The sequence below is a fragment of the Opisthorchis viverrini genome (genome assembly GCF_000715545.1).
Source record: "Opisthorchis viverrini unplaced genomic scaffold opera_v5_17, whole genome shotgun sequence".
Taxonomy (NCBI): domain Eukaryota; kingdom Metazoa; phylum Platyhelminthes; class Trematoda; order Opisthorchiida; family Opisthorchiidae; genus Opisthorchis; species Opisthorchis viverrini.
In genome coordinates, this window is record NW_008751673.1 from 2,011,623 (window position 1) to 2,039,170 (window position 27,548).

At 41.3% G+C, this 27,548-nt stretch overlaps 1 protein-coding gene across 1 annotated transcript; it reads right to left on the bottom strand.

Annotated features, from left to right (window-relative positions):
- Positions 1 to 1,488: 1,488 nt before the first annotated feature.
- Positions 1,489 to 27,548, bottom strand: T265_12821 (hypothetical protein; the record flags this gene model as incomplete). The annotated part of the gene is made up of 9 exons (XM_009165682.1): positions 1,489 to 1,772; positions 10,008 to 10,271; positions 10,574 to 10,897; positions 10,996 to 11,185; positions 14,325 to 14,473; positions 17,265 to 17,449; positions 19,132 to 19,280; positions 22,739 to 22,812; positions 27,377 to 27,548. Coding segments are annotated over 9 exons (1,791 nt in total), but the record flags the coding sequence as incomplete, so codon positions are not given.

Here is a 27,548-nt window from a genome sequence, read left to right on the forward strand (position 1 = left end):
GATACAACAGGCTTACGGGCATATCTGGTGGTTTGAAGCTAACAGCAAGCCGCACATGTGATCATGTATACATCAAAACAGCTAGTCAGAAGGAAGGTGGACATTCAACTATACTAGGATGTACATAATCGACAACTGCAATGATAACTGATGCAGTAATCTTGTCCTTTACAAGGGAAGCACATAACTATCAATTTCTCATACCTCACGTCACAGAAGAATAGGTAAACCAGTGGGCCAACTTAATTCCCACGCTGCTTAGCAAGTTGAGCGGAATACAAAACGACCGAATGTTTAGTTTATGTTGGCTAGTATGCTGTAACTTCTGGAACTGAACTAATCATCATCAGCGTAACTTTGCCGGGCATCATTACTAGATTTTATGCTTCAGATCCTGCTTCTCCGGGGAAATTCATTCTAGACTGAACAACTGATAGACACTGTGCAGATGTTTCATTCTAGCAAAAGCGTACTGGTAAAGAAAATTTCACGAAGTTCTGGGAGGAGCTAAGCCATCTACCCCGCGTTCCACAGTGTTCAATCAACAATGAATAACTCATGTAAAGGCACCCTACCGTCGAGCACGCAATTCACATCTCGGCTGCCACATCAGCTAAAGCCCGATGACGTAGAAAGCCCAAGCAAGTTATGGGTTCGTCTTATGTGAACAAGCTGTCAATGGTTAGAAGTTATTATGCTTTTCTGAAGTACCAAATAACGTTTCACTTTGAGATTGAAGTAAAGCTGCGCTGAAAAGCCAAGAAACACTGTACACTTGTCTCAACCACCATCAGTAGTACATAACACTCAAATCCCTAAATGTAATAGATTTACTGATCTCTCCGTTGGCGCACAGTGCAGCTACAGGTGGCTGATCAGCAGGATGGTTATATTTGGGGAACTGAGTCACTTCGAAGTCTCGAAACTACCCACAAGTTGGGAGTAACCCGCATCTGACAGTTAGTGTAGAAGCCAATCAACATGTGATCATGTGACCTGAAATACTTGACAAAAAGTGGCTGGTTCCATACGCCTCCAAATGCGATTAGTCATATCACCGATTTGTTACTTATAGCTGAATACTATTGTGCTACACTCCTGATCGTAAGTTGGCGAATTCGAATCTCATTGAAGATACCTGGACACGCACATGCTTTCGGCTTTTAGCATTCACTAAAATCACTTGCAGCTGAGTTCTCAGCTGAAGCTCTGTACTCTGCCACTGCCCAAAAACTATAACCGTAAGTATTCCTGGAAATTCTCAAGCCATATGTCTAACAATTTGTAGATCTGTGGCAGTAACGCCATCCACGTGCCTCGTAGCGGAAATTAGCGAATGAATCAAATCCCGAAGGTTCATTTCACTCCCTGAATTAAAATCAATCGTCTATAAATTGCATAGAACATGGCGCCTCAAAGTGAAGTTGCTACTGGTGCTACCTTTTCTCTAAGATAACGAATTAGGCAACTCACTTAGGCAAACTCACTTGTTTTCACAATAATCGGGTGCCCCACAATAGGCTGTCCCTGTTCACCTGTGCCATGATATTGAATGGTGTATTCCACGTCGGTAAGTTTGACAGGAATGACATAACTTCCTCTTCTGACTAGCCCCACTGGGAGTTCCTTTTCGCAGTCCACCAACTGAGAGTCTTTAGGTACATTGACGGTGCAGGTAAACCTCACCTGGACACCAGCGCTTTTGCTAATATCCCAACGGATTACAATCTCACCGGGTCGCTCCCCAGTCCTGATGTCCGCAAGTAAAGATACTGAGTGTAAATGGGGAATTTTCGAGAAATTCTAGATAAAATGGCTGATTTAAAACGGTGGCAGAATTTCTCATTCCAAGTGTTTGAAAAGTGTACTTTACTCCGCTCAAGTTGAATTAAAAGAATCTCTACGAAGATTTTGGTGCAAGCATCTGTCTTCTGTTACAATCTTTTTTCGTCCGACTGAACAAGAGCCTTTCTGAAATGAAGTCTTATTAGTTGATCATTCGTATAAATAATACCGCTAATACTGCGTGATAGCCGATCAATATTTTCCAGCGAAATTATATGTAGCATTATCATCCAAAATTGGTCCTTATGCTCCTAAGGAAAGAATAGCTGATCACAGTGCTGATTTCCTAAAATAAAACCTGCACTTAAAAATCAAGCCAAATGGAAAAGTTCCGAACGAGTCAAAGTTATTTTACATTGTGAATTGCCCATGTCAGCATACTTCTCCAACATGTGAACAGCTATATACGAGTGCGGGTTCACATTCTGAAGTCAGAAAATCAATCATTTCACTAGTGGGCAAGATGATTAGCTTTGTTCTTGACCTCACTTAGCTTTCCTGGTCAAATGAAGTAATGACCTACACTCACATGAAGCATGCTGTGCCAAATCAGTGTCACTTGCCTAACCTGCCTTATAACAATAATGTCATTTTACAAACTGTCCCTTCTTGGCACCTTTCATTCCTTGTCCTTAAGGTCGAGGATCTGCGTCAAAACAAACCAGGACAGTTTGGAAGCCAGTGCAGGAAACGCAGCATAGTTCACAATAAATTCAACAATGAACTAGTAGCCGTGCTCAGCGAACAGGTCGATCACTAGTTGAACAAGCTGATCTACCTGCATTTCCTTCCATAACAGACGTTGAAGAACTTCAATAATGCAAAGTAATATACCTTTTCCTAATCGTAAGAAATAGTTTTCATGGAGTGATAAGAAAGCCTTCATTAGAAGGCGTCACCCTTCTTTACTTCGAATTCGTTTGTAAACTTGTGACAAATGACAGGTCATGCTACCAAAGTCATGTTTTATATTGACTTCATTTCGCCCAAGTGAGCAGTTGTTTGAAGAAAGAAACAGATCCACTACTCCCAACAAATGTTTCATGTAGCGTATGCACAGCAATACCTAAAAAACATTTAAAGGAACACTTGTTTTACATTGAATCCAAAATGGAAGCTGATAAAAGATATATCTCTAAACCAAATACCATAGCAAGCTTTTGAAAGTCCGTTTCAGGATTCGAAAATGAAACGCAGTCGTCTGTCAGCGGATGCATACGGACTCTGGACTTCCGCAATGATGCTTTGGTCAGTAAAGGCTTCAGACCGAGCTAGTGATCCTGAAAACATTGTTGATTAGGTATACCGGATCTGGATTGGTGAAACACCGCAGGGTGCACGTTGTTAAAAGGAGTTGGAGCAGGAACGCCACCAGTGTCAACTGGGAAATCTTTCGATTAAGTTTCGTAGTTATGTATCTGGGTTTTATTCCCACTGCGGAAGGCTTCGATAAGACTGGCAATTTTTATCTGAACAACCGAACATTTTAGGATGATTCACCGTGAGTGAGACGAGAGCTTTTGTGGAATCCGAGCAGTCTCCGAAACGGTTGTTTCTGCTCCGGATATTTCACTCAAACTTGTCTTTCAGTAAAAATGAAGTCAGTTACATTTTGACCACACGACTATTTGGGAATAGTTCTCCCAGGATACCAGAGTGAGGCCTAGTGAGGAGGATATGAGCCCGTAGTCTTGCCTGTCGTGCCTGAGAGGTTGACACTGTGGTAGCTGTCAACCTTTTGTTGACTTTCTTTCAAGTTATACATGGGAATTATATTTGCATCCTTGAAATCTTGCTCGAGGTTTTTCACCTCTCAAGTTCCGCATAGTCTGTACATAGGTTCATTCTGCAATTTTGATCCTCCCAGATTGAGAAGTTCCACGAACAAGCTGCCCAATACCACAGGTTTCTCATTCTAAAGTAGCATTATGGCTCAGAGTAGTTCAACAGCTGTGTGCAAGTCAGCCATGCAGGTATTCTTTGTATATTCACAGCAAAAAAAAAGTTCTGTCAGGTTGAGCAATTTTGAAAAGTAGTGTCTTCAGGCGACCAGAATTTTGTCGGGCTACTGAGCAGCTTCAATGTTTTATTTGGCTTATATTAACAGGTTTTTTTCGGGCGTGGAACAGAACGATTTTTTGTGACAATGGTCTTTGACACAGCACCCCACTGAAAAGGCTATAAGAAACGTTTTAGTTTCGCCCTTAACAAATCTGTACACAAACCACATCATTAGTCTTTAGAAGGAATAGGAGAACTCAAATCCAAGAGGTAAGCTAGTTTCACCAGAATAGAAATTAAACCAGTCAGGTAGTCACGTGATCAAAATGAACACAACGCAACACATCTAGCAAACGGACATATAAACGTACAGGCATTCAGCACTACAGTTGTCCCATCACGTTGCTAGATATAAGAAGTTCTCTAAACGTAGGCACGTAAAAGGTTTTTGGACACCCAAATACGCACTGCTGATATCTCCTCAATCGTTGACGAAAGCCTCACAAGGTCGATTGCGAGTCAAATCGAAATTATCAACGGTCACGCGCTCAACAACCGGGTATTTTTTGTGAGACGCTGAGGGATAGCTAATATCCTTCTGACTGCCTAAACTTTCACGACCAGCGTGAGTCCCGGTTATCAGATATGAATAACAAGCCTACTGGTTTGATCCCCGCACTAGCGGAAAATGGGAGTGACCGTAGTTCTCGGCTATTTGATTGTTTCTGAGCCTTAAAATAAAATGTCCAAATATGGATAGTGTATTTAACTCCAATTAAATTTGTCAGTCTACTGTCATAGTCCAGTTCCGCTATTCTTAGCATTTGATGTCAAGTTGTGTGTGAACAATTGAGGTAATGCACATTAATGAAATTAGCAAGATGCACTGACTACTCTTTCGGATACGCTGACCGCTGCCACATGAAACGGTAAAAATATACGAGCAAACAGTGAAGCCCGAAGGTTGTTGCCATTTAGTCCCCATGTTACCGTGACATACTGTCGGAGGTGGCTATGAGGTGTTGATGTCATATGATGAATACTTGGATGATGATAATGATGGTTAATATAACCCCCTGGATAGCACAACAAGAATAATGAGACAGTCGAAACTGTGAGTAGAATTATCATCTGCCTCCTTACAAGAGTCGTCGCTAAACCAAATGGATCTCCACAACACGTCTGCGTAAACAGTAAGCGCGTCAGGGTGATAGATAATAATAGCTTGTATGAGAATTTCACTGGTACACCAGTGGAACTGCGATCCAGAATTTAGAATTATCTTTTCGTTTGTGGGCCTTATTTGAGTTCGTTCATTTGGTGACATCTGGAAACTTAATGTCTCGATTATGGCTCACCGTGAGGCAGATGTTGGAAAAAAATGTCGCCAGCATTTAAACAGATTATATCTTTTAATGTGGCTTTCCCACGTCATCCCATGGATGACTGCAGTGGTCATACACCTGAGTTGATCAGCTGACTCTTTAGCCGACATTTTAAACAGTGCATTCGGTGTCAGTTGTGCTGCCTACCGTCCTTTCTAACAATCAACTGAAGAGAGGAGGATCAGAGTACGTAAAGAAAGGAGATGCAAAGATTACACACCGCAGCTGTTTCATGGAAATTTGTGTCCGCCTTCCTCGACCTGCAGATGGTTACCTAAGGTAATGAGGTGGATTCGGATTGCACGCTGGATTTTGTTATACATGATTCAAAATGACTGGGGAGCGTAACGTTTGACTACCTTCTCTTTCAGTCTAGTGACTTAAATGACAAGGTAGACGCCAGGAGTCATTCGGATATCACCTCTGTCGTTGGACCACGCTGTTCGCGCAGTGTTCATGGCACAGTTCACTAGTTAAACTAGTTATTGTGGCGAACAAACATATCGTTGGTTTAATGAAGAGTTTATCCGTTAAGTGAAGACACCGTATGCTAAAAAATCAAGAAGCACTGTACAACTGTTTCTTCCTTACTAGGAATCATCAGCTGCGCCATCTCACGAGTTTCCAGGGTGATTCGAGCTCAACTTTCTGGCTAGCAGTTTAACACCAAGCGAATTTTTCTTCCGTCTAAACTACTTATAACTTGTGGTAGTATGAACAGTGTTAGAAAATGCAGTGGGCATTTAGTTTCGTAAATTAAGTTGATCTATGCCGAACTGCCTAGCAGCGGCGTATAGACGCTTCATCCTTATTAAGAATCATCAGCAATGTGGGTCTCACAGAGTTTGAATTCGCAATCTCCTGGTTCTTAGTGGAAGGTTAAAACACTCGGCCACATGCGGCAAGCCAGCGGTCTGTTTTCCTCCTTAGGTTGGATATTGTTCACTCCCTTAAACCGAGCACAAAGCGCATTAAAACGGGGTGCAGTTTCTACAGCCAGGAGAGCTCTTAGTTGGGTCACGAAACCACTGCGTTTCCAGAACAGAGTTGTATTAGACAGGACTATGTATTTCGGATTAACTTACCCATGCTCTCCGAAAGCTAGGGAGCTAATAAAGACAACGAATCGGTTAGTTCCTATTGCCCACCATCAGTTCTACCTTCGTTTTGCCCGATGATAGTAGTCAAGGTGCTCAAGAACATGCAAAATCTCGAGTTATATTAGTGCGTTATCGCTCCCTGCTCTCTTGCGAGTAATTCATTATTGGTATATAATAAATCATTCTAGATATTAGAGGACAACTCAGCCGATACATTACACGTACTGTGTCAACGAAAGCAGCCTTCAAAAATTCATGAACAAGCATACATTGATGAGTCTTCAACCAGATTCACTTACCGAACCCGCCTTGTACTTATGATTTCAGCCCATTCGAAAACCACACCCAGATAGTTTTCCGAATGTAAATTTTACAGCTTTGTTTAATCCACAGGTTGCGACATTTCTGGAAACCATTGGATTATTTTGTGTGGTATGAAGATATTTTGTAATGTTCAGCGTATATTTCGTCCCATAAGTGAAGCCACTCTATGGCTCTCGGATTATGCAGTAGATTATGGGAAAACACACTCCGTTTAAAAACCAGTTGTGCTATTTTATATTACAAATGAGCGAGGCAATTATTTCAATGAAAATAAAAGTCCCTTGTGCGAAATCCTTCGTTCAATCGCTTCACCCGACCATTTACCAAAGAAATCCAGGCAGTTCCTCGCCACTTTGTGGCAAAATTTCCTTCCTTCGTACAGAACTCCGAAAACTCTTTAGCTCTTTTACTTGTACCGATACTAAATTTCCCTCGTTCAGAAGGACGATGGCGTCTTTATTAATCAACAAATTAGCACCATCGTAAGCACCAGGCAGATTACGGAAGACTGTGGAACGATGCTCTACACACCAGCACCCATAAGGTTTAATCCACATGTATGTTTTCAGCAGTGGAGAGAAACCCGAAACCTTATGGGCATGGTATATTTGTGCTTTCAGTGTTATTTCCGGAGATAAGACGGGTTCCTTGCTTCAAATGCCCAAATGTTCCCGACACAGGTTTAATATTCTAGCCTGGCCCTTTGTCCCGGTTTAGGTTACTAAGTCGTAACTAGTACATGATGTTTTTTCCAGCTGTCCGCATTCTGCAACGTAGAAAGCAGACAGTTCGGCCTTCGGCTTTGAAGCTGCCCTCAACTTCTATAAGGTAGTCAGATTTTATTCAAGCCAACAGAAAGCCAAGCGAACTGGGATTTTTTCAATTCAGTTTTATGGCAGATGTGTCGATCACAGTAACTAGAAGCCCAGAAAACTATCGGCCCTTAAACGGGCAGAAATCGGCGGACTCTGTTTAGAAAATTTCGTTAACATTTCGCTGGTACGCTTGTTAATATGGAGGTTTTAAACCATGATTTCTGTACAGAACGTACTAGAGGGCTTTGAACGGACCACCGATGAGCAGTAATAAAGTGTTTCGCCTTTTGGTATGCACTCACCAGAATAATTGAGCTAGGATGGGAGGAAAACTGTTTTGACAAGAGCAATGTGAATGCTCTGAACTGTGCTAAACTTTGCTATTTCTGGTGTGATAGGTAAACAACTGGGTGTCTGCATTGATTGAAAGGAACTTTTGTGAGTTTCACTTAGACTGTATTTAGTCTTGAATACATGCGGACTGGTTCGTCAGTGTTGAGCGAGACGGTTAATCCTAATTCCTTATCCTCTTCTTCCAATACATCTGTTCTAAAATAGTCATACAAGGCCCATATTAACGAGGCTTACTCTGTATTGTCATCTTTGTCTAATTCCGAGCTGCCATTTTGGCGCATAAATTTTGAGTGCAGCGGGCAGCGATGCCCGATTTTAAGGTCTGTCGTTATTTACGTCATCCAGTTTATGGTTCCTAGCTTTAGATGGTTAAATATCGTTTCTTTTACAAGCTAATTTTTTGTTTTATCGCGGTTTGAAGAACGGATTACTCTTTTGGATTTCCAGATTGTGAGTTTGGTTGGTTCAGTGTACTCCAACCAGTGCGATCAGCTTAGTGATTTCGCCCATGAAACAGCAGGTGGTAGGACCCCATTGATGTTATGATGTTCAACATAGGCACACATTACTAAGCATGCCTGTTGGCGTAGTAGCCGATTTTGAAAATGCACCGGGCTGTTGGTTTTATGGAGCACTTTAACCGTATTGAGTAGTGGGTAAGTGGACTGTCGCGCAAGCAATGTGTGCGAAATTTCCGACAAACTTTGCTAACCTTCTGACCTTGGACGACCGTTTCCACAAGTATGAAAATACTGGGAACTTCGAAGGAAAATGTAACAAACTTAAACCCTGCTTCAGTGGAAAATACGACCTTAGACACAGCAGAAAACCATAGTATTGTTGCTCGCAACATAAAAATATCACTGCTATTCGTTCATCTTCCAACTGTTGTCCTTCACACCATGGCTTAAATTCGGTAGCGCAAGGAGTCCTGTTGTCACAACATATGAATCTGATCACTACTCTCTTTATATTTGTATAAATGTATATATCCGGAATGCCTAGAAACATTGCAGTGTCGTAAGCCGAGGTTAAATGCATCTGTTTTGCCGACCCTTGTGAAAATCACCCAATTAACTCCAGTCGTTTAGTGATGAAGCAAGCAGTAGGACAACCGAATCTCGAAGGGAGTTATTCGCCTTCTTCAGGGAAGATAGTCATTGAGGTGGTTTAAAAGGCCTTCACAGTAATCTTGTGCTAGCCTTTAGTAACAATAGTGGTTCCCCACATACTGGTCGAAATCTCATGAATTAACGCAATTTTATCATTTGTTCCTTGCAAATATGCTCATGGTTAACAACCAATGTAGTCACACGAAAAACTTTTCATGAAAAGTGGGCATATTATCTGAGTGAGTTAATAGGTGCACTTTCTGAACCAGATATTCCAAGTACACAACCGCAGCTTGCTACCGTGTTCACCTATAGGCCCATAACTCTCACTTATTGGATGCTTCTAGAGAGCTCGCATGTGGTAGCTTATATATATTTTTTGGTGACCCGGTTTGTTTGCCAGTGATTATCCAATTGGAAAGGATATGCATAACGAGATCGTAATATTGATACTATCTTAAGGTGTAGAAATCTGTTAACAGAGACCAATTCGTGCATGACTACTCCAGCGACCAGCCTGCTTAAGTATGCTGTGATAGCGACTGGGAGTGAAGCCGTCAAATGATCTTTCTTAATATCTTAAAAGTAGTGTGTGTGATGTGGTAACGGATTGCTTGGTTAACTAATCCATATAAAACTCTTTTAACCGAATTACCTCTAAATTAATCTCCCTTAGAATCAAGCAAAATATTTCAATACCATAATATTACTATGAAGAAGCCAGATCAGTTGCATCCAGTCCCAAAATACTAAGCAAATCTAACTGTTGCGAAAAGAGCTGCAGCTTCAAAGAGCAATCAGTCCTTTAAGTGGTGCATTTAACTTGGGGAGTCTGAGTTTTGATGCTGCGAGGATTCATTACCTATGTTTACTACTCAGACTAGTCGTCCCATTAGCGGTCATCTGTGGGACTAACAAGTTCGTAGTCTGATCGGTGACCACGTCCCTTGCCTGATGACTTCAGTAAGTAACATGCATAGAGCAAAATGAACGAACGAGCAGAAATTAATGTGCGAAACAGAAGACAAAATAATATGGCTTTCCTACTTTTTCATTAGTAAGGAAACTCACATGTTTCTACCTTCATCCAATGACCAGTGAGAAGCCTTTTTTGCCGCTGCACCTGATACGTCACGTGATACGCTGTTCCGGACTCCAAGTTCCTGATAACGCTATCTGGTTGACTATTATTCTGGCAAATACTTTTAACTTCATCGTTAAAATCCTTTCTCCACAGGAAGCATAGCTTACAACTCCCATGATAGATGTTGGTCAGTTCAACGGATAAGGAGGTGTATGAGGGTTCGACAATCAGAATTGGGTCAATTTCACTTTCTGCAAAAAAGGAAAAATATGAATGAAAGGCAACTGAATATACACTTGGACAAACAGTGAGGACCATTTTGGTAAAGTGCACGCTACTTTTTTCTTACTGGGTTCAGTGTTTCTGTCGCAACATTTTTATTATTTGGTTGTTTACTACAAAACAGATAAATGTTTAGAAACACCGGTCATTGATCTGATCANTATATATATATGTGTTCGCACATCCCTAAGGAATGTAGCGTGAGGAGTATATGATCGCATTTCATCTTGGTAAAGCACTCTGAAGGACTTGAACCATAAAGCACACTAACGTCTAGAAAGCAGTAGTTGTAAAGAAACAAAGTAAGCATATGCTTTACTAGTTCGGTTGCGCTTACCTTCTGGTTGGTGTATGGTCCACGTGTCTGCAGCTACGTTGGAATTGACTAGGTATACTGATATTTTGAAAGGTTCAGTTGATTCCCGTTCTATCGGAATCGATAGATAATGCTTGGCGTAGAGTACGTCTTGATGAACCTCCGTATTGTCCTTTTGCCAGCTAACACGGAGGAAATCATATGGCATATCCCCTTGTTTCCAGTTCAGCACAAAATTCGAACCAATAACTTCGGATCGCATGTCTTTCACATAAGTAGCTGGTAGAAATAGTTTTAAGAAATGACGGTGATTATGCAAGCCGGGAAAAGAAATAACAACAATTGGCAAGTTACGGAAAGAACTCGTATGAACTCACGTTCATTGTAATTTGCTCGGAAAAGTAACGGAAGGCCCGACCTGAGAACCACCAGCTCTACAAACATTTCGGTTGCGTTAACCTGGATCCTCTTAGCACTCCACATATCCTCCGGGGCAAACGACAACCTGAGTTTTTCCAACGAGTTTGATAACGCGGTTACGCTGAGATATGCAACTCCCAGTGGTGCCTGAAGAAAAGCGGAGAGCTCACAATGACCAATAAAAACAAAGATGTTTCCTCTGGGCAAAAACGACCACATGAGCTGAGTCATTAAATCAAGCTGAAGCCGGCTGAATAAACGGTTAAAGGGAAACAGATCAGACAGTGTTCAGTAAACCTCCATGTTCGGATATGAAAATCATATTAGGGGCTGTTTTACAAGCAACAGCTGATGACCATCTTTCACTAAGTTTTTCCGTTGTGACACTTGCGATTATAAGGATTTAACCTTGATCATCGAATTTCGGCGGGCTTTGGAAACCACGAATTCGTAAAGTGTTCCTCGGATACATTGTACCCACCCAAACTATCCGTCATCGGAATGATGAAAGTCAGTACTTTTGCCTGTATGTAGGCGCCACCGGTCTGGCGTACTTTTAATAAGTAAATTCAAGTGCAAAATACATGCGCAGTGTAGCTGTAAATCATTTAACGTCAGGTGTCTAACCCTGCTATGCCACTATCAACTGTAACGCCACTTTTACCTTTCACCGCCCATGGGCACTCTAATATTTACCATTTTCAACCTGTGTTACTGTCTTTTTTGGACAACCTTCATTTTTTATGCGCGTGAATATTTTGGAAAGTTTATGGCAAGTGGGGTCAGAACGATACTAGTCCCTTGTTGTGCTGAGGTTCCGACTCCAGTCGACTGATAATTGAAGCAGTGTTGTTATCATTACTTCATTTAATAAAATAAGAAACAGTCGTTCAGCTGCAACACACTTACTGCGCATGGATACCATGCCATCTAAGGGAAGCAAGGTGGCTGATATACTGCCAGGTTTCGCAAGACTAGACAGGAACAGTAGAGATGCAGAGGTCGAGATCGTCCCACTACTCCAAATAACTTATAGTGTGATCGAGTGAGAGTCACTCTCTTGCACACACGAACACTTAGTAGTGCTCATTGTTTCAATTGGTGACTGGAATCCAGCATTTATGGACGTCAAACATTGGCCTCCCAAAATATCAGGATTCACTAGGGTGATCAACAAAAGAACAACTACATAAAAAACATTCCAACTGCAGTACACTCCAAAATTCATCATTACTTGAACTTTAATAAACGTACCCAAAGGAGACGTTCTAAACTTGCAGCCAAATGTCTCGAGAACCACAAGAATGCTTCTCTGTAAAAAAACGCTTGAGTTTCTATTTGGCACATATCTGTGTAATTTTTGCTCCGAGTGACGTCATTTGAATTCGAACACTGATTGCTGTCTGCCCTTGTTGCTTACTTTCCTCAAAGAGACGAAATGCTTTGGAAAAGTTAACACCAGGTAGCGATCATATTTATAATGTTTGACAGGCATTGCACACTACCTGACTGTCAACATCACATACTCAATCCATAAAACATAACCAAAGTAATGCTCTGTTTTTTTTTTAATTGTAAAATGGCTTTAGGAGGTAGAGTTGACAACATCATACGGAAAAGTCCATATACGTCCATTATTTTGGTATCATTTCCGTCAACTGGATTCGACTGCTAATTACAACCGGCGAATTATCAAGCATTCCGTTCAGTCTCGATTTTAGCGTGATCTGTTCCGAAATGTAAACAGTCCACAATGCAAGTGAGCTCTCTATCCGGAATGTTTTGTTTGTGAAAGCGAGAACTCCTTCTGGCTCTACTTCCAGATAAAATAGAATATTATTACTTTTCGTGGAGGTTTGCTATACTGAAGCGTTTTACCTTAGTACAGACCTAATATATTGTGGAGAAGCAACATACTATTGATTAGGCTGCTGAAACTCTTCGACAACCGACGACCGATTTCGCTCATCTTGAGAATCATCTGCTAGAAGCAACATATATTGATTAGGCTGCTGAAACTCTTCGACAACCGACGACCGATTTCGCTCATCTTGAGAATCATCTGCTAGGCGCGGTCAACGATTCTTGTCAAACCTATGTTGTACTTGAACCTTGTATTATGTATTGTCCGAAATGTTCCGGTGATACAAGCCTTGGTAATGATTTTATGCCTCCGGGTACCGTACCTAAGAAAGTAACAAGATGATTAGTAGAGACGCTTTCGGAATTGTCTAAAGTTATTTGATTTCACGATTTACTATGACGCCCCTCCAACAGGCATAACCGAAAATTCATGCGCATACGTGAAATAATTATGCCAACGTATTACTTGGTGCCACCAGTGGTTTCACTGTAACTTTCCAAATATTCTTGTCTCCTTATTTTCTCAGGATCCCAATAAAGTTCAACCCTGAATTCTTGGATTCACACCCTTCCCAATATGTACTGAATCATATTTAATGTCGTAAGGTTAAGCGGTCAAGTAGTAGTCAAAATATGAGAGGATTTGAGGCATTTCTCATTCATACTAGCTCCTAACACATTACAGCAGTCGCCCAAGAAGAGGCACCCTAATTAACAAAGCAGCGTTAGAAGCAAGAATTCTTCTCTCAAAGTGATTCGTGATGCCTTGAAATGACTTAGTATTTCAATAGAGAGCCCATCCTGTCAGGGAAGCCAGTCTATGCGGGAAAGCCAAGGAACTCTATACTGCTGTTTCATTATTGTTGGGAATCATTGGCTCTGTGCATCTAAATTTTATTTGCTCATGCAGCTTCTCACCACCTCTTCAGGAGCTCTTCGAATGGGACAGGCTTCTTCTGTCCAATAACACAACTCAGGATGTGCGTACAACACCACTCACTAGTGTTTGCGGCATAAGATGATGCGACATAGGTGATTCAGTTCTTTTCGAGTTACACTGTAGTGAGGATGGAGGATAGCTTGATGACTATGGGTAGCTGATGCTGAAATTCTTCTTTGTGACACGGGCGGAACTAGTTTGTGACAACTTTAACGACTTCCCACGTCAGTCTAGTGCGCCCAGGTCACAAATAAGAGAGCAGTCGTTCCAGACAAGGTTGGGATTCCATTTCAAATATATACGACCCGTATAGCGCTAAACCATTATTGATCCGGTGTACAAAGCATGCAATAGGCTTTTTATAAGCAGCAGTATCCACAAAAAATATCTTTAATGGCGATACATTTTTTGCTACCAAGCAGAGGAAGATAATGAGGAGGGAATAATGTACCACGATTATTCATGATCGAAGTTGTGACTCACTTGAAATAGTTTGGACTCAAACCACATAGGACCCTCCTTCAGACGTTGCATTTGCCAGAAACAGCTGTAGGCCCGGTTCCGGTTACTTACAATCGCGCTGAGAATGCCATTATTTGGACTGCCTCCACAAAGGGAACTGATGGTTGGTACTAAAAAGATGAGCTTCACAGTGAGTGTCACTAGAAAACAGACTCCTTTTATACGTGGAAATAGTACAAAAACAATAGGAATTCTATAGAGGAAAGTGTTGGTAGCTCAGGTATCGTAGATGGTGGTCGTTGGCTTGTTCGCTGAGCTGAGCTCAGCGAAAAAGCCAACGACCACAATAGGAATTATTTATGTTTCCTGCCAGCAGCTCTTCGCTAATGTGCATCAGATTGGGGAAAGGGGATGATTTAACACGGGCTGTCGCAACGCCTGGTAGCAGCAACCAACACCTGTCGTGGCTTCAGAAAATGCAAATGCACATTTCACAGAAGTGCCTCTAGAAATACAAAGAATTAAATTGGTGGGAACACGACGTTAAAACCGAACTCAAGTCAGTCCAATGGCAAGTTGTCTCAGCCAGTTTTAACGAATAGCGTCAATATCGGATCGTTTCCACTGGCCGTCAAGAATACAAGTGTCTTAGCACACAAATCTTTTGTAGAGGATACCCCTAAATTTCAGGCCGCAGGCATCAAACTGAGTATAAATTTATCAAAGTCGATGTCAGTTTTGTTTTGCAGAGTATCGTTTCGTCCTGTCATCCAGAGGGAGGCACACAAACTGCAGATGAGAATGAGTACTAAACAAGATAACTGTTCCTAAACAAAAAAGCATAGAAAACATACTATTCGAGACACAATCAACAGGCTTGACTATCGCCGACTAATCACTGGAACCTAATGAACTAGTGAACTGTTACTCGCAAGTAAGCAGCAGGCTGTATGAAGTGAATAATGGACATAACATGTCTAAAAACATCATAAACGAGAGTTTTAGCCGGGCTTCAGGTGAGTCCCCCCCCCTAAAAGCAGATTGGTTTGCAAATTAGTTTATTTCGCTAATTCCCTGCAATTTCGGTTCAAGTAAAACATAAGGTTGACGGGAACTTTGAGACTGTGCCTACCAAGAAGGACGAAACCCTTTGTGGCCTGTCGAAGAATTTTCAGCAACCATATGATATGAACACATATGTGAACATATGACCACATTCTCACAGTTGCTCACTACGCAACGAGTTTATCGCCTCACATGCAGGATGCCATTTCCTCCGTGTGAGCGAATACCCGTCCAGATAACTGACAAATGCTGACAAAAGCATGTATTTATCAGATTCAGCAGTGAGTGGTAGGCGTATTGTGGATTAGTTGTAGGTACTCTTTTATAGACAGGAGTTGTTTATTTTGCTCCATGCATCCGTCAATGTAGCCGGAAGAGCCACTAAGGTAGATGTACAATATTACAATGTCAAAGCACATTCGGGTTACGTATTAATCGGATGTGAAACTGGGTGCTACCCAGAAAGATGTTGAGATTTTCACACAGCTACTTTTTAATTGAAGGGAACAAACACAGGAAAGTAACGTTGATACTGACTGTTAAAAGTCTTTCCAATTCAACATATCCCCAGGTTCTCTCAAACTTTCACTAACAGTTTGTGCAACCACAGAATTCAACAAAGATATATTATCTCGAATGTGACTGACAGCCGAAGGCAAACATATTGGCTTGATTCCCAAACAAACCACTTTCTTGTTCAAATGGTGAAACACTTTGTGAACTGTTTCCTTGTTCATCGTGCGTGGATAACAGGGTCATAGAGCACTTGGGTTAGGCTACATCGTGTATTGGCGTAGTATTTGCGTCTGAACAAGAACTGATGGCTTCCACCGGATACAGGCTGCGTAGACTGTCGACGGTATTAGAACTTTGATTCCATCCCGGAGGTATATGGCTTGTTCACCATGAAGACGTGACAAGCAAGTGAAAATAACCACGTCCACCTAGATGGGGATGACGATTGTCCGATTTCAACGACACCAATCGCTATTTGCTTTTTCCCGCCAACAGCACAAAGACTATGCCTTACCGTCCGGCTTGTTCAACGGTGATACGCTTAGTGAACAATGATGCACCGTTTTTTAATGACCGGAAGAAGAATGTAGGATGCACTGTCAAACGGGGTTGCGTTTTGCCGATGTATGCTCACTGGTTCAAACGACACCAACATATATCCCTTTAAATCAAGAAGGCTGACACCTAAGTCTCGTATACGTGGCCGATCTGGATTTGGCTCTGACTTCAGTCCACCAGCACTAAGTTCTATGCCAAGATTAAAATAGTCAATCTACTCACTTAGGCTTGACTCGAGATCCTTCGTTCTATAGAAGATATAGAAGTATGAGTGTAGATGGGCTATTCACTTATCTTGAAATCATCGGGATCTCATGTAGTTTATTTGGGAGTGGAGGTTTCGAACATCAGACCGGACTGCATAAAATGCGTGAGGGCTTGTCTTGCAAAGGTGAAAATCTTGGCCAATCAGCATAAACGTTGAACGTCAGTCACTCGCTGTTAGATAAGAATTTAACGTTTTTGTTTACCAGAAAACTGCATGAAAGTTCTGTTTACGGGTTTCGATATGAATATACCCTTTAGGTGATAGCCTTAGCGTCTATCAAGACCTATCGATTTGTTATCAAAGTAGTCAAGGTAGGTTTGAGTGGACATGATCAATAAAAACTCATTCATAGCATCAGCATAAGATAATAACAACATTGCACCAAATAGCGGTCAGACAATTAAAAACTGAAAGAGTGGTAAATTTACTTCCACATTTCGACATCTATGGAAACGATATATATATATATATATATTTATATATTTATATTTATATTTATGGAGAGAGGGGAAAATTTGCTACCTCAATTCTGGCACCGTATGCAAGATACCTACCTGCATATCTGTTTATTCGGAAAAACAGAAACCCATTTTGGATGTTAGCTGAAAGCCTGATCAACACTCTGGATTTTTGTGTTTGGAAATAACGTGGGAGTTCCTCCGACGCTTCGCGTTCCAGTAAACTTCGTTCTATGCCTCCATGATAGTCGAAAATTCGCAGTGACGCGCTGCCATTCCCACTAAACTATGAACAAACAAACCGGCAGCGTTTAGTGGAATGTATACCGCACTAGAAAATGACATTTTATAGCCCCCTACGATAGTTTTAGTGAAGAAACCTCCTTTACTCCTAACTCATTCAACAAACGTTTCAATGGGCAGATGGCTATAGCACATTACCTGCATATTCTACTCAGGAACTTGGACCAAGCGCTACCAGGAGCTCTTCAGAAACGTCTACTATATCCGATACTAACAAAAATATCATTACGAGGGGACATTTAAGTAAAATCTAGCTGACGGAACTTGAAGACAGTTACCTTGATAAGTCTATCCACCGAACGCAGACCGCAATAGAGCGAATGCTGAAAATGCCTAATTTCTTCATTTATGGGCGTATCTTTAGATGTTCATTGTTTTTCATGCCCGGAAATCAAATGTCTAGCCAAACTCTGAAAAGCTTGATATAGAAAGTAGTGCGTCACGATGTTTTCTGACGAAAAAGCAGCTGTTATGTTGTATGTTGTTTCCTATTTCAGCTTCAGCTGTGGTAGTTCAATCAGTATTAAGTATTGGAGGTCTTCCAATTGACTGGAAGTAAGTGTGTGAGCACAATTTGGTGAGAGCGTTGTCTTTGATCTCAAGCACTTCTAATAACAATCAACCAGTACCGACAGACCATCAACCTTGTGCGCTTCAATTGTAAGGTAACCTATTTGGAGTAACTCGATCACTCGAGGAAACGGAAAATTTCTCCTCTTCATATTTGAGGGCTTCGTTCCCTGGGAGTCGGAAGTTGCTTATCCCGTTGACAGAATTCGCTCTTCGCTGGCAAAACAGATAGGTAAGCTCGACTGGTGGCGACGGCCTCACTTGTTTACTAGCGATATTTCTTACCCGAGCACCATTTTTTCATCCATTGTTTTTCAAATGTAGTGGACAACAAATCTATTTTTTGCCTCTTAAATAGCTTTGTCACGGACTTGTAATCGCAGAAGGGGCTGATAACACTGCAGACTTCTAATGTCTACGTACATTATTTTCCCTTTTACAAGGAACGCCTAAATAAATATATGGTAGCGCCCATAGGTTGAGAGGATAAAAACTGACTTATTAGAGCCCGAAAGAATTACAGTAGGTTATCTTTAAACAAGGTGGCGTTCATTAAAAAAACTGTTCATACCTAAAGAGTTTTCAGTGAAGTAAGTACATACATTGATCAAAGTTCTTGAAGACAGTCCAGGCCAGATTGTTTGTAGAACGGTTTGAGATTGCCAACGTTCAGTAAGACCGAAGGGACGGTTGGATGCACTCTACGTTAGCTGGTGGGACACATGGGTGTTGCGACCAAAAACGATTATTATGCCCTCACAAAAGTTATCACCTTAGTTAGCTGTGAGGTAAACCTGATGGATATGATCTTGGAAGAATGATGTTTGTGTATGGTGATTTTCGATGTTTTTCGTTCTTATCGGAAGGGGGAGGACAAAACGTAACACACTTAACCTGAAATATATCAGAAAAACAAAGGTTGGTCCATTCCTTCAGAGGCGCTCACCATTAACAGGCTAGAATCGAACTAACAATGTTCAGCCTAACACAAGAATACCAAGGTAAAAGGCATGACGGGCCATCCGTAAAAGTCGGATCGATGGAAATATTGTGGTTGTCAGTACTCTGTAATCCTCAGAAATGTACTTACAAAAAAGGTTTTCGGTTCCAAGATAGCTGGAAGTCCCCTGATGTCATTGATCCGCCATTCACAGATGTGTTGCTTTGGGGTTGAAAAATGGAGCTGCAGAGTAACCGCCGATCGGATGATGCCACCACAACCTGTGATGGTGTTTGACGCTAAAATTCGCACGATAAACCAAGGTTAAATAAAACAATCTAGGTGGATTTTCAAGCAAACTTACTTGGCTAATTTATTCATAGTTGTCCCTTTCAAGTGCTATGGTCAGAATGGTGTTAACTACGACCGGAGGATACACGATTGCCTAGAAACTTGCAATTTTAAGCACATTTCAGTAACCACTTCGTTTACTGCCAGTGTAGTTTGTTACTCATGATGTTGTAATACGCCTCTTCTTTGCAAAAAGAAAAGATTTCTGTCACAAAAATTTGCAAAAGCAAGGGAAATTTTCTTTTCGGGCAGTGGGAAAGAATTTCAGAACCGATTTAGATGTCAACGTTCCAGAAAGATGTAGAAAACAACAAATGAATTTATTTCCGGGCGACGCTTCTAACTCGAAAGCTTCCTGGGGCCACGTTGGTGGGCTACCAGGTTGACCGAGTTCTAAGACAGGCACAAAATTAATCAGCATGGTCTATTTTGACTGGCACGCTAGATCGGTTTTGAGTACATTTTAAGGAGTATTGCTGGTTAGTACGGGTGCCGTCAAGATTAGGCTCGACTTAATCTCGACAAATGCACCCACGAGTGTGGTTTTTGCCCCCTGGTTATAAAGCTACACAAATGTGGGTGCTGAAAGCTTTATGTTTTCTTGTACCTCTCTGTTGTTTCTCCAGACTATGAAAGAGAAAAGCTGAATAGTTGTCGTTTTCAAAACTGCCGGTATATTTTGTGATTTCGTAATTTTGCATGTGCCTTTGTTTACGAAGATGCACCTGTTGTTTGCCGGTTTTTGGAAGTTTGCATACAGCCAATGACCACGTCAGTTCAACAAAACTACCAGTGTTAACTCCATTGCATTTGTTTGTACTACTTAGTGTAAGTCAGGAACCCTATCACCTACAGATTAACTGGCCTAGTCCAACCTACGTGATGAGTCCTGTCTGATTAGGGCTTGTTGTTTACCCTCAACCAATATGATAATGCATGCTGGAGACGGTTAGGGTGGTATTTCAGTGTAACAATCTGATGTTTGTGGATAGTACTAGAGCTTGGTACTAATAATAGCTCAATAATTAAAGTCGTTTTACATTGGTATTAAAACAGAAATAGTTGTGTATGTCCAAAGAAGATGCGGTCTGTTCCTTACTGCACTGGAACAGGCCGATTCTTTTATGACTGGGCGACCTATTTAGATTTGTCCGTTTCACGGTGACTTTTGGTTCATCATGAAAAGTAGCTTGATCTATGGTCATGTATCAGTGCACACGGTTTATGCAGATGGGCCAGATCAGTAATTCTCAATCAAGAGGAGCGACCCCCTTAGGTGGCATTTCAAAGGTTCAGACGGGAAACACCCACTGTTTGCTACAATAGCTGCAGCTGATTTCATCCATCTGCTCAGTGTTTCACTAGATAGTCATCCCCATTGTTTTTGTCTACCTTTTCTCCTTTACACCAAACCTCCGGTTCTTGTATCGTGTGCGGTACAACAAACAGCGGACTGTTTGATTGTGTTAAATCAATTACAATTTGTAACTGGAAGCCAGACCTCGGTAGACAGAAATCGTCTTTAGTTTTGTTGGTGCTCAGGATGCTAGCCTGTTAAGGAAACCTTTTGAAGCAAGATACTTTAACCAAGTATTATCTACTGAGATTTGTAGTATACATGTGTGGAGAAGCTGAGAAATTTATTTAGAATATTGCACAAAATTGTACTGTTATGTTCCGTACTGATGTTTATCATGAAAATCGATTTTTAAGCAGCTATTCATCTGTTCACTTCAAGCCGGTCGCACGGTTTTTACTCATAAGTTATCTGGCATAGACATACGAGCCATCTACTAACAGTGAGGAAATGAGCTATTGTATTTTGCATATCGATTTCCTGCACTTCCAAAATTTTTCAAGTGAGACATAATCTCCAATGGATTGTGCTCAAGCACTCCTTGTTCAGTTTATATTCTACGATAGCTCCCGGGTTATTGATAGAGCTGTTGTTGGAATGCCTCGCGCAGGAATTCTGAACTTTTCATCCTTCATGCTGGAAGTTGAGTCCACGGTTAGAGTATAACTGTTGTATGTGAGAATCACACCGCATATGTGAGGAAAAATTTGCTTGCATATCATATTTGTATTCATTTGTGCCTTTTACATCTGAGTGATAGAACGTGCGCAGCTACTGAGCGTTGGAAAGGTTAATAAGTGACTGGCCTTCGAGGTTTAGTAAACATTTAATATGCTTGTTGCGGCTTGTCCTGCTGCAGATCTCTCGCCCAGTTGATTGTATCTTTCGCTTGGATGTTGGTGCGTTCCTTAAAGATTCGCTCCAGTGCTCATCAAGTTTCTGTCTGCCTTCCGATGTCTGTTTAATCAATTTACCCAGAAAGAACCGTTGGCCACCAATAACAGAACGCAGTTGACATCTGCATAACGTCTGTTTGAAACCTCTTAATCATTCGTAATCGCAGAGTCCGACAGAGATTTTTGAGGAAGTATTAAAGGAAGTATGATTTAAGCCAAATGGGTAAGGACGTACCTGATCACAGTAATACTTTTCGCAACTACTCGCGAGACATCCACCGTCAGGCTGAGGTAACCTTTAGAAGGACGATAAGCTTTTACCTAGACACCATTCTTATGATGAACAGACCTACGTATTTTCAATTTTCCAAATTAAGTACCAAGTGAAAAAACTGAACACCGAAGATCCAGCACATTGGGATATCACACTTAACATGGTGAGCTTTGGGTTACAAGGTGTGCCATTTCCATGCCAGTAGCATCCAAAGCCTAGAAACCGGAAAACCCCATTAGCAGTCAACGGATCGGACGCTTTGTACACGTTCTTTGTAGTCCTAGCTTAAACACACTTGATCACGAAGTCTAGCATGAATTTCTATTTCATTTCTCTGTGACCGTATACAAAATAACCCAATAAGGAAACTGCTTTTAGCAAACTCAATAAGTTCTAGGTAACCTTAATGGTTCATATGAAAAAACAATGCCTCAATGGAGCACCGATACCTGGTGTGAACTTTTATGGTCATCCAAGGTCTCCTTCAACTAGATCTTTACCACGTTTCATCCACGACGACAAAGAACTAGCGAAGCAGGGTGCATAACTAGAACTTTAATTTGTTCATATACACTGCACACCACTGAAGCAGTCCATTTCGCCGTTTGTTCGAGAAGCAACGGCCATTTCAATTTGATGCGTAATAGTGCGTAATAATGCCTGTTAAGCCTTCAGTTTATCGAGTCACCTAATTAGAGTCTACTGGTGGACTCGGTGAAATTTATGAATGGTCGATGACCAGATCTACTAAAGTGTACAGTAGAACATGTAGAGATACCTCTGCAAAACCAACGTAATTGCTGATGAGTCCTAAGAAGGGCGAAACCGGTCGTGGGGTTCTGTAGAATTATGTGTAATCTTATGTTTAATGTGAGCCACTAAGGACTTAAAGTATGTCATCTCGAATATCGCGCCAGCTGAAACGTGGAACGGTCTTTGTGGAGCACATTCAACTGAAGAATATCATAAACAAGAGATTCAGTGAAGTCTGCTATTGAACCCAAAACTGTATACAGATGAGCATATTACACCACTTGTGTACAGAACATGAGGTCGACAGAAACCCGGAGACTATGACTATTTGATTAATCATAAGATAGATGAAACCGAACATGAGATGTTCGAGTTTTAAGCAGGCATATGTGTAGTGTGTTTCGTGGTTTTGTTGATGCAACAATGTGTTTACGGGCAATTCAGCTGTCTGAACCAAGGTTGAAAAGAGATATTAATCGGAAAATCAGAAATCGGAAAGTGATAGGTGGTATGCAAACTTAAACCTGCCAACCTACCTGTAATGAGCGTATGGTTTCGTATTATGCTCCACTGTTCTGTACCGTATGACACCACACCACATTATATCATATCATGTTATACTATACTGTGGCACACTACACTACACAGTGAGCTACAAAGCTATTGCGTGGCTTTGCTTTACAGCGAACACCCACTAGACTGACCGAAATCATTCTGTCATGTACGGGATCCTCTGTGAGGTGATGTGGTCTCCGATATTCCACTTCTTGTCCACTGTGTAGTGCTAGGTATTTGTAGCCTGTGTGGTTCGACACAACTAATCAAGACCTAACGTGTTTTGGGCCTCGAGTATTCAGTCGGTACTGATAACAAAATAGCACGGAACAAGAGTCTGTTTCCAACTTCCAAGGTTTTTCTGGAAACGGTGGGATACTATTATACGTGACATCTCTGATTTGTGGATAGAACACCGGGATAATCTGTCGTGAAACGGACTGACTCGCAGTAAACAAAAGCACCAAATTTGTGGGTATCCATCCATTCAGCTGCCCTAGACAGTCACTGTTGTTCTTCGGATATGCCTGGATAACTTGACTAACCGAAATCCATAGCATGCAAGAGTTGTGTAAGCTAAATTCCATTCAGGCTTAATCTCGTGCATATAGTTCCTCCTAAAAAGGGACCACTACTCCTCATCTCTTCCATCTAGGGCAGTCTGAATTCCCATAGGTAACTGTTTACCGGATCAGCTCATTTCATGGTTATTTCGTTGCAAAACCATCCACAGCACGACATTTGTAGAGTAAACGCGACTAGCGAATTGTGCATAAACCGCCAGAATCATTTAAGTATGTCTCTTGATTTCGATAAACATATATATATATATATGCGTGTTTATGTATATAAATGTGTATATATAGTGGATCTATTGGTGTCGCACTGAGGCTGCACACGGAAACCTTCCACCAGTTACAAAATTCACTCTCATTGTTTCATATCAGAAATTTCTTCGCCATCCCCCCCCCACAGTAACCTTGGTCATAATCATGCTTTTTTCTGGTCAAATGGACAGATTAGCCCTAATGTGACGCCCGATAGTCTTGTAGTCACCTAATTAACTATTGAAATCGGTAACGTATTATGGAAAACCAACTGCTTGGTTTTTTCATTCTTCTTATTTACACCAGAACAGATGTGTGTCAGTTGAACTGTGTTCCCGAATGACTTTGAGACTTTTAACTTTGACGTTTTGCATGTGTTTCGTCTACAGATGCATCACTCCGATAACGCGCCGCAAAAAATAGCGCCATTGCGACTGGCCGGTGTCAGTTTTGATCGCAACACCCCAAAAGCTAGCTTGAAAACATCACTTAAAACCACACACTTTTGGAATAGAATTTCAAATGTCACCACCCCTACGTTTAAATACAATCCTGGTTTGGCTAAATCTGAAGACTAACGGGACTCTTGGTTGAAAATAGCCGACATCTGAATTTTTCAACCGAAATTCGACAAGTTATTGGGTCAATTTCAGACAGTTGGAGGAAGATCGCCTCAGTGAATGTGGGAAATCCCATGATACAAATACCAGTGCTATATCTTTCTGAGCCCAGCAAATAAGCTGAAAATGAAGTGAGTGAAATAACTAGCAAAAATTTGGATTCGATTGAAAAAGCGCTCGTTTCAGAAGGACTTGGTAAACAATCGGTAATTTTATGGCCGGACAACCTTTTCGCCAGGTTTTAGAACATAAAGAGACAATCACTTAGACCTCTTCCGATTCAGCTGCCCTAGACAGTCACTGTTGTTCTTCGGATATGCCTGGATAACTTGACTAACCGAAATCCATAGCATGCAAGAGTTGTGTAAGCTAAATTCCATTCAGGCTTAATCTCGTGCATATAGTTCCTCCTAAAAAGGGACCACTACTCCTCATCTCTTCCATCTAGGGCAGTCTGAATTCCCATAGGTAACTGTTTACCGGATCAGCTCATTTCATGGTTATTTCGTTGCAAAACCATCCACAGCACGACATTTGTAGAGTAAACGCGACTAGCGAATTGTGCATAAACCGCCAGAATCATTTAAGTATGTCTCTTGATTTCGATAAACATATATATATATATATGCGTGTTTATGTATATAAATGTGTATATATAGTGGATCTATTGGTGTCGCACTGAGGCTGCACACGGAAACCTTCCACCAGTTACAAAATTCACTCTCATTGTTTCATATCAGAAATTTCTTCGCCATCCCCCCCCCCCCAGCACCCCACAGTAACCTTGGTCATAATCATGCTTTTTTCTGGTCAAATGGACAGATTAGCCCTAATGTGACGCCCGATAGTCTTGTAGTCACCTAATTAACTATTGAAATCGGTAACGTATTATGGAAAACCAACTGCTTGGTTTTTTCATTCTTCTTATTTACACCAGAACAGATGTGTGTCAGTTGAACTGTGTTCCCGAATGACTTTGAGACTTTTAACTTTGACGTTTTGCATGTGTTTCGTCTACAGATGCATCACTCCGATAACGCGCCGCAAAAAATAGCGCCATTGCGACTGGCCGGTGTCAGTTTTGATCGCAACACCCCAAAAGCTAGCTTGAAAACATCACTTAAAACCACACACTTTTGGAATAGAATTTCAAATGTCACCACCCCTACGTTTAAATACAATCCTGGTTTGGCTAAATCTGAAGACTAACGGGACTCTTGGTTGAAAATAGCCGACATCTGAATTTTTCAACCGAAATTCGACAAGTTATTGGGTCAATTTCAGACAGTTGGAGGAAGATCGCCTCAGTGAATGTGGGAAATCCCATGATACAAATACCAGTGCTATATCTTTCTGAGCCCAGCAAATAAGCTGAAAATGAAGTGAGTGAAATAACTAGCAAAAATTTGGATTCGATTGAAAAAGCGCTCGTTTCAGAAGGACTTGGTAAACAATCGGTAATTTTATGGCCGGACAACCTTTTCGCCAGGTTTTAGAACATAAAGAGACAATCACTTAGACCTCTTCCGATTAGTGACTAACTGTTTGCAATCTTTTCCATTTGTTGGAACCACAACGGCTTGGGTAAAACCCAAGCTGCTATGTCATTTGGCACTGTGGTGGCACAAACATAGATCGGAATATGCGCGGTTCTCTCAGAACAGCTTTTATGGTAGATATTCAATCAGTGGTTCTGGTATGCACGACCCAAACGGGGACAAAAACCGTCGTCCAGCTGTAAGAACCTTTCGGGTGTTACCCAAAGGAAGCACGAGGGTTGGGATACTGCCAGGCTGTCCAAGCCTAGGAGGGGGAGTCGAGAGGCAGAGGTCGGGTTGAAACTCGGTTTGAATCCGCCTCACGTCAGGCAACGAAGTAGTAACCGGGCTTGACACAGCGGACAACCAGAAAAAACTCGGAAACAAAAATTCTGCAAATAACGATTTTATGTCCCTGAATCCACTTCAAACGAGAGTTTCTAATTTAAAATATGTTCGTAATAATTTCATTTAGGTGAATGAGTCGCAATAACCAGCTCTACTCTTAAGTACAGTTCGTGTTTCCTTTATTTATGTAGTCAGATTGGTCTTTCTTCCAACAAACATGCGTGTAGAAGTGTATTTTTTATAAAACCGTTTTCAACGTCCACCTTGATTATATTCTGAAAATGTGAGCAAGATTTTCCCTTATCCCTAGAGCAGTTGTAAAACATGAGTTCAACCGATAGTGACTTATCCACGAATGAACGCCATCTGCTTTGTGATCAAGTTAATGAGTTCACTTGTATTGTGCTTTAGAAACCCGTGCTCTATATCTGAAACCAAGGAAATTGCAACAATTCTGTATAAAAAACATTCGTCTGTAAAAAGCAGATTTGTTTACACAGATTTTTATCGGTAGTTTCTCTAGAATAACCAGAAAGATGAGGAAAATTTTCCGCAAATTTGGTTTCAAATCTAGGCTTCAAATATGGTTCTGGACTACCGTAAACGGTTTGACATCAGTAGGTTTTCCTCCGCACGTCCTGAATAAGCTCGGGATTTCTAATAGAAGTTTATGCGCCACATTATGTCATCCGTTCATTATGACTGACTTCACTTTTGAATCCAGTCAACATTATTAGAGTGGTTACAGTTGTGAACGCCTGTCAGAAAGTGCATTTCAGAAAGCAAATGCATTCCTAAATTGTCTTCCTATGCAGGTAGACCTCATATGAAGATAACCGAATGTGCATTATGTGTCACATGCTCCGAAGAACTTACCTTCATAATATTCGACCCGAAGACGTACACTTCCTCCAACGGAGTTCAGTTTTACCGTTATAATTACATCTCTGTTCAAGTGCTCGATTATTACAGGAGAGCTGATGTTCTTATCATATTTGTTAACTTGTCCGCTGCCGTCTTGTATGGTAAGACTTCCTGTGTTGCCCGT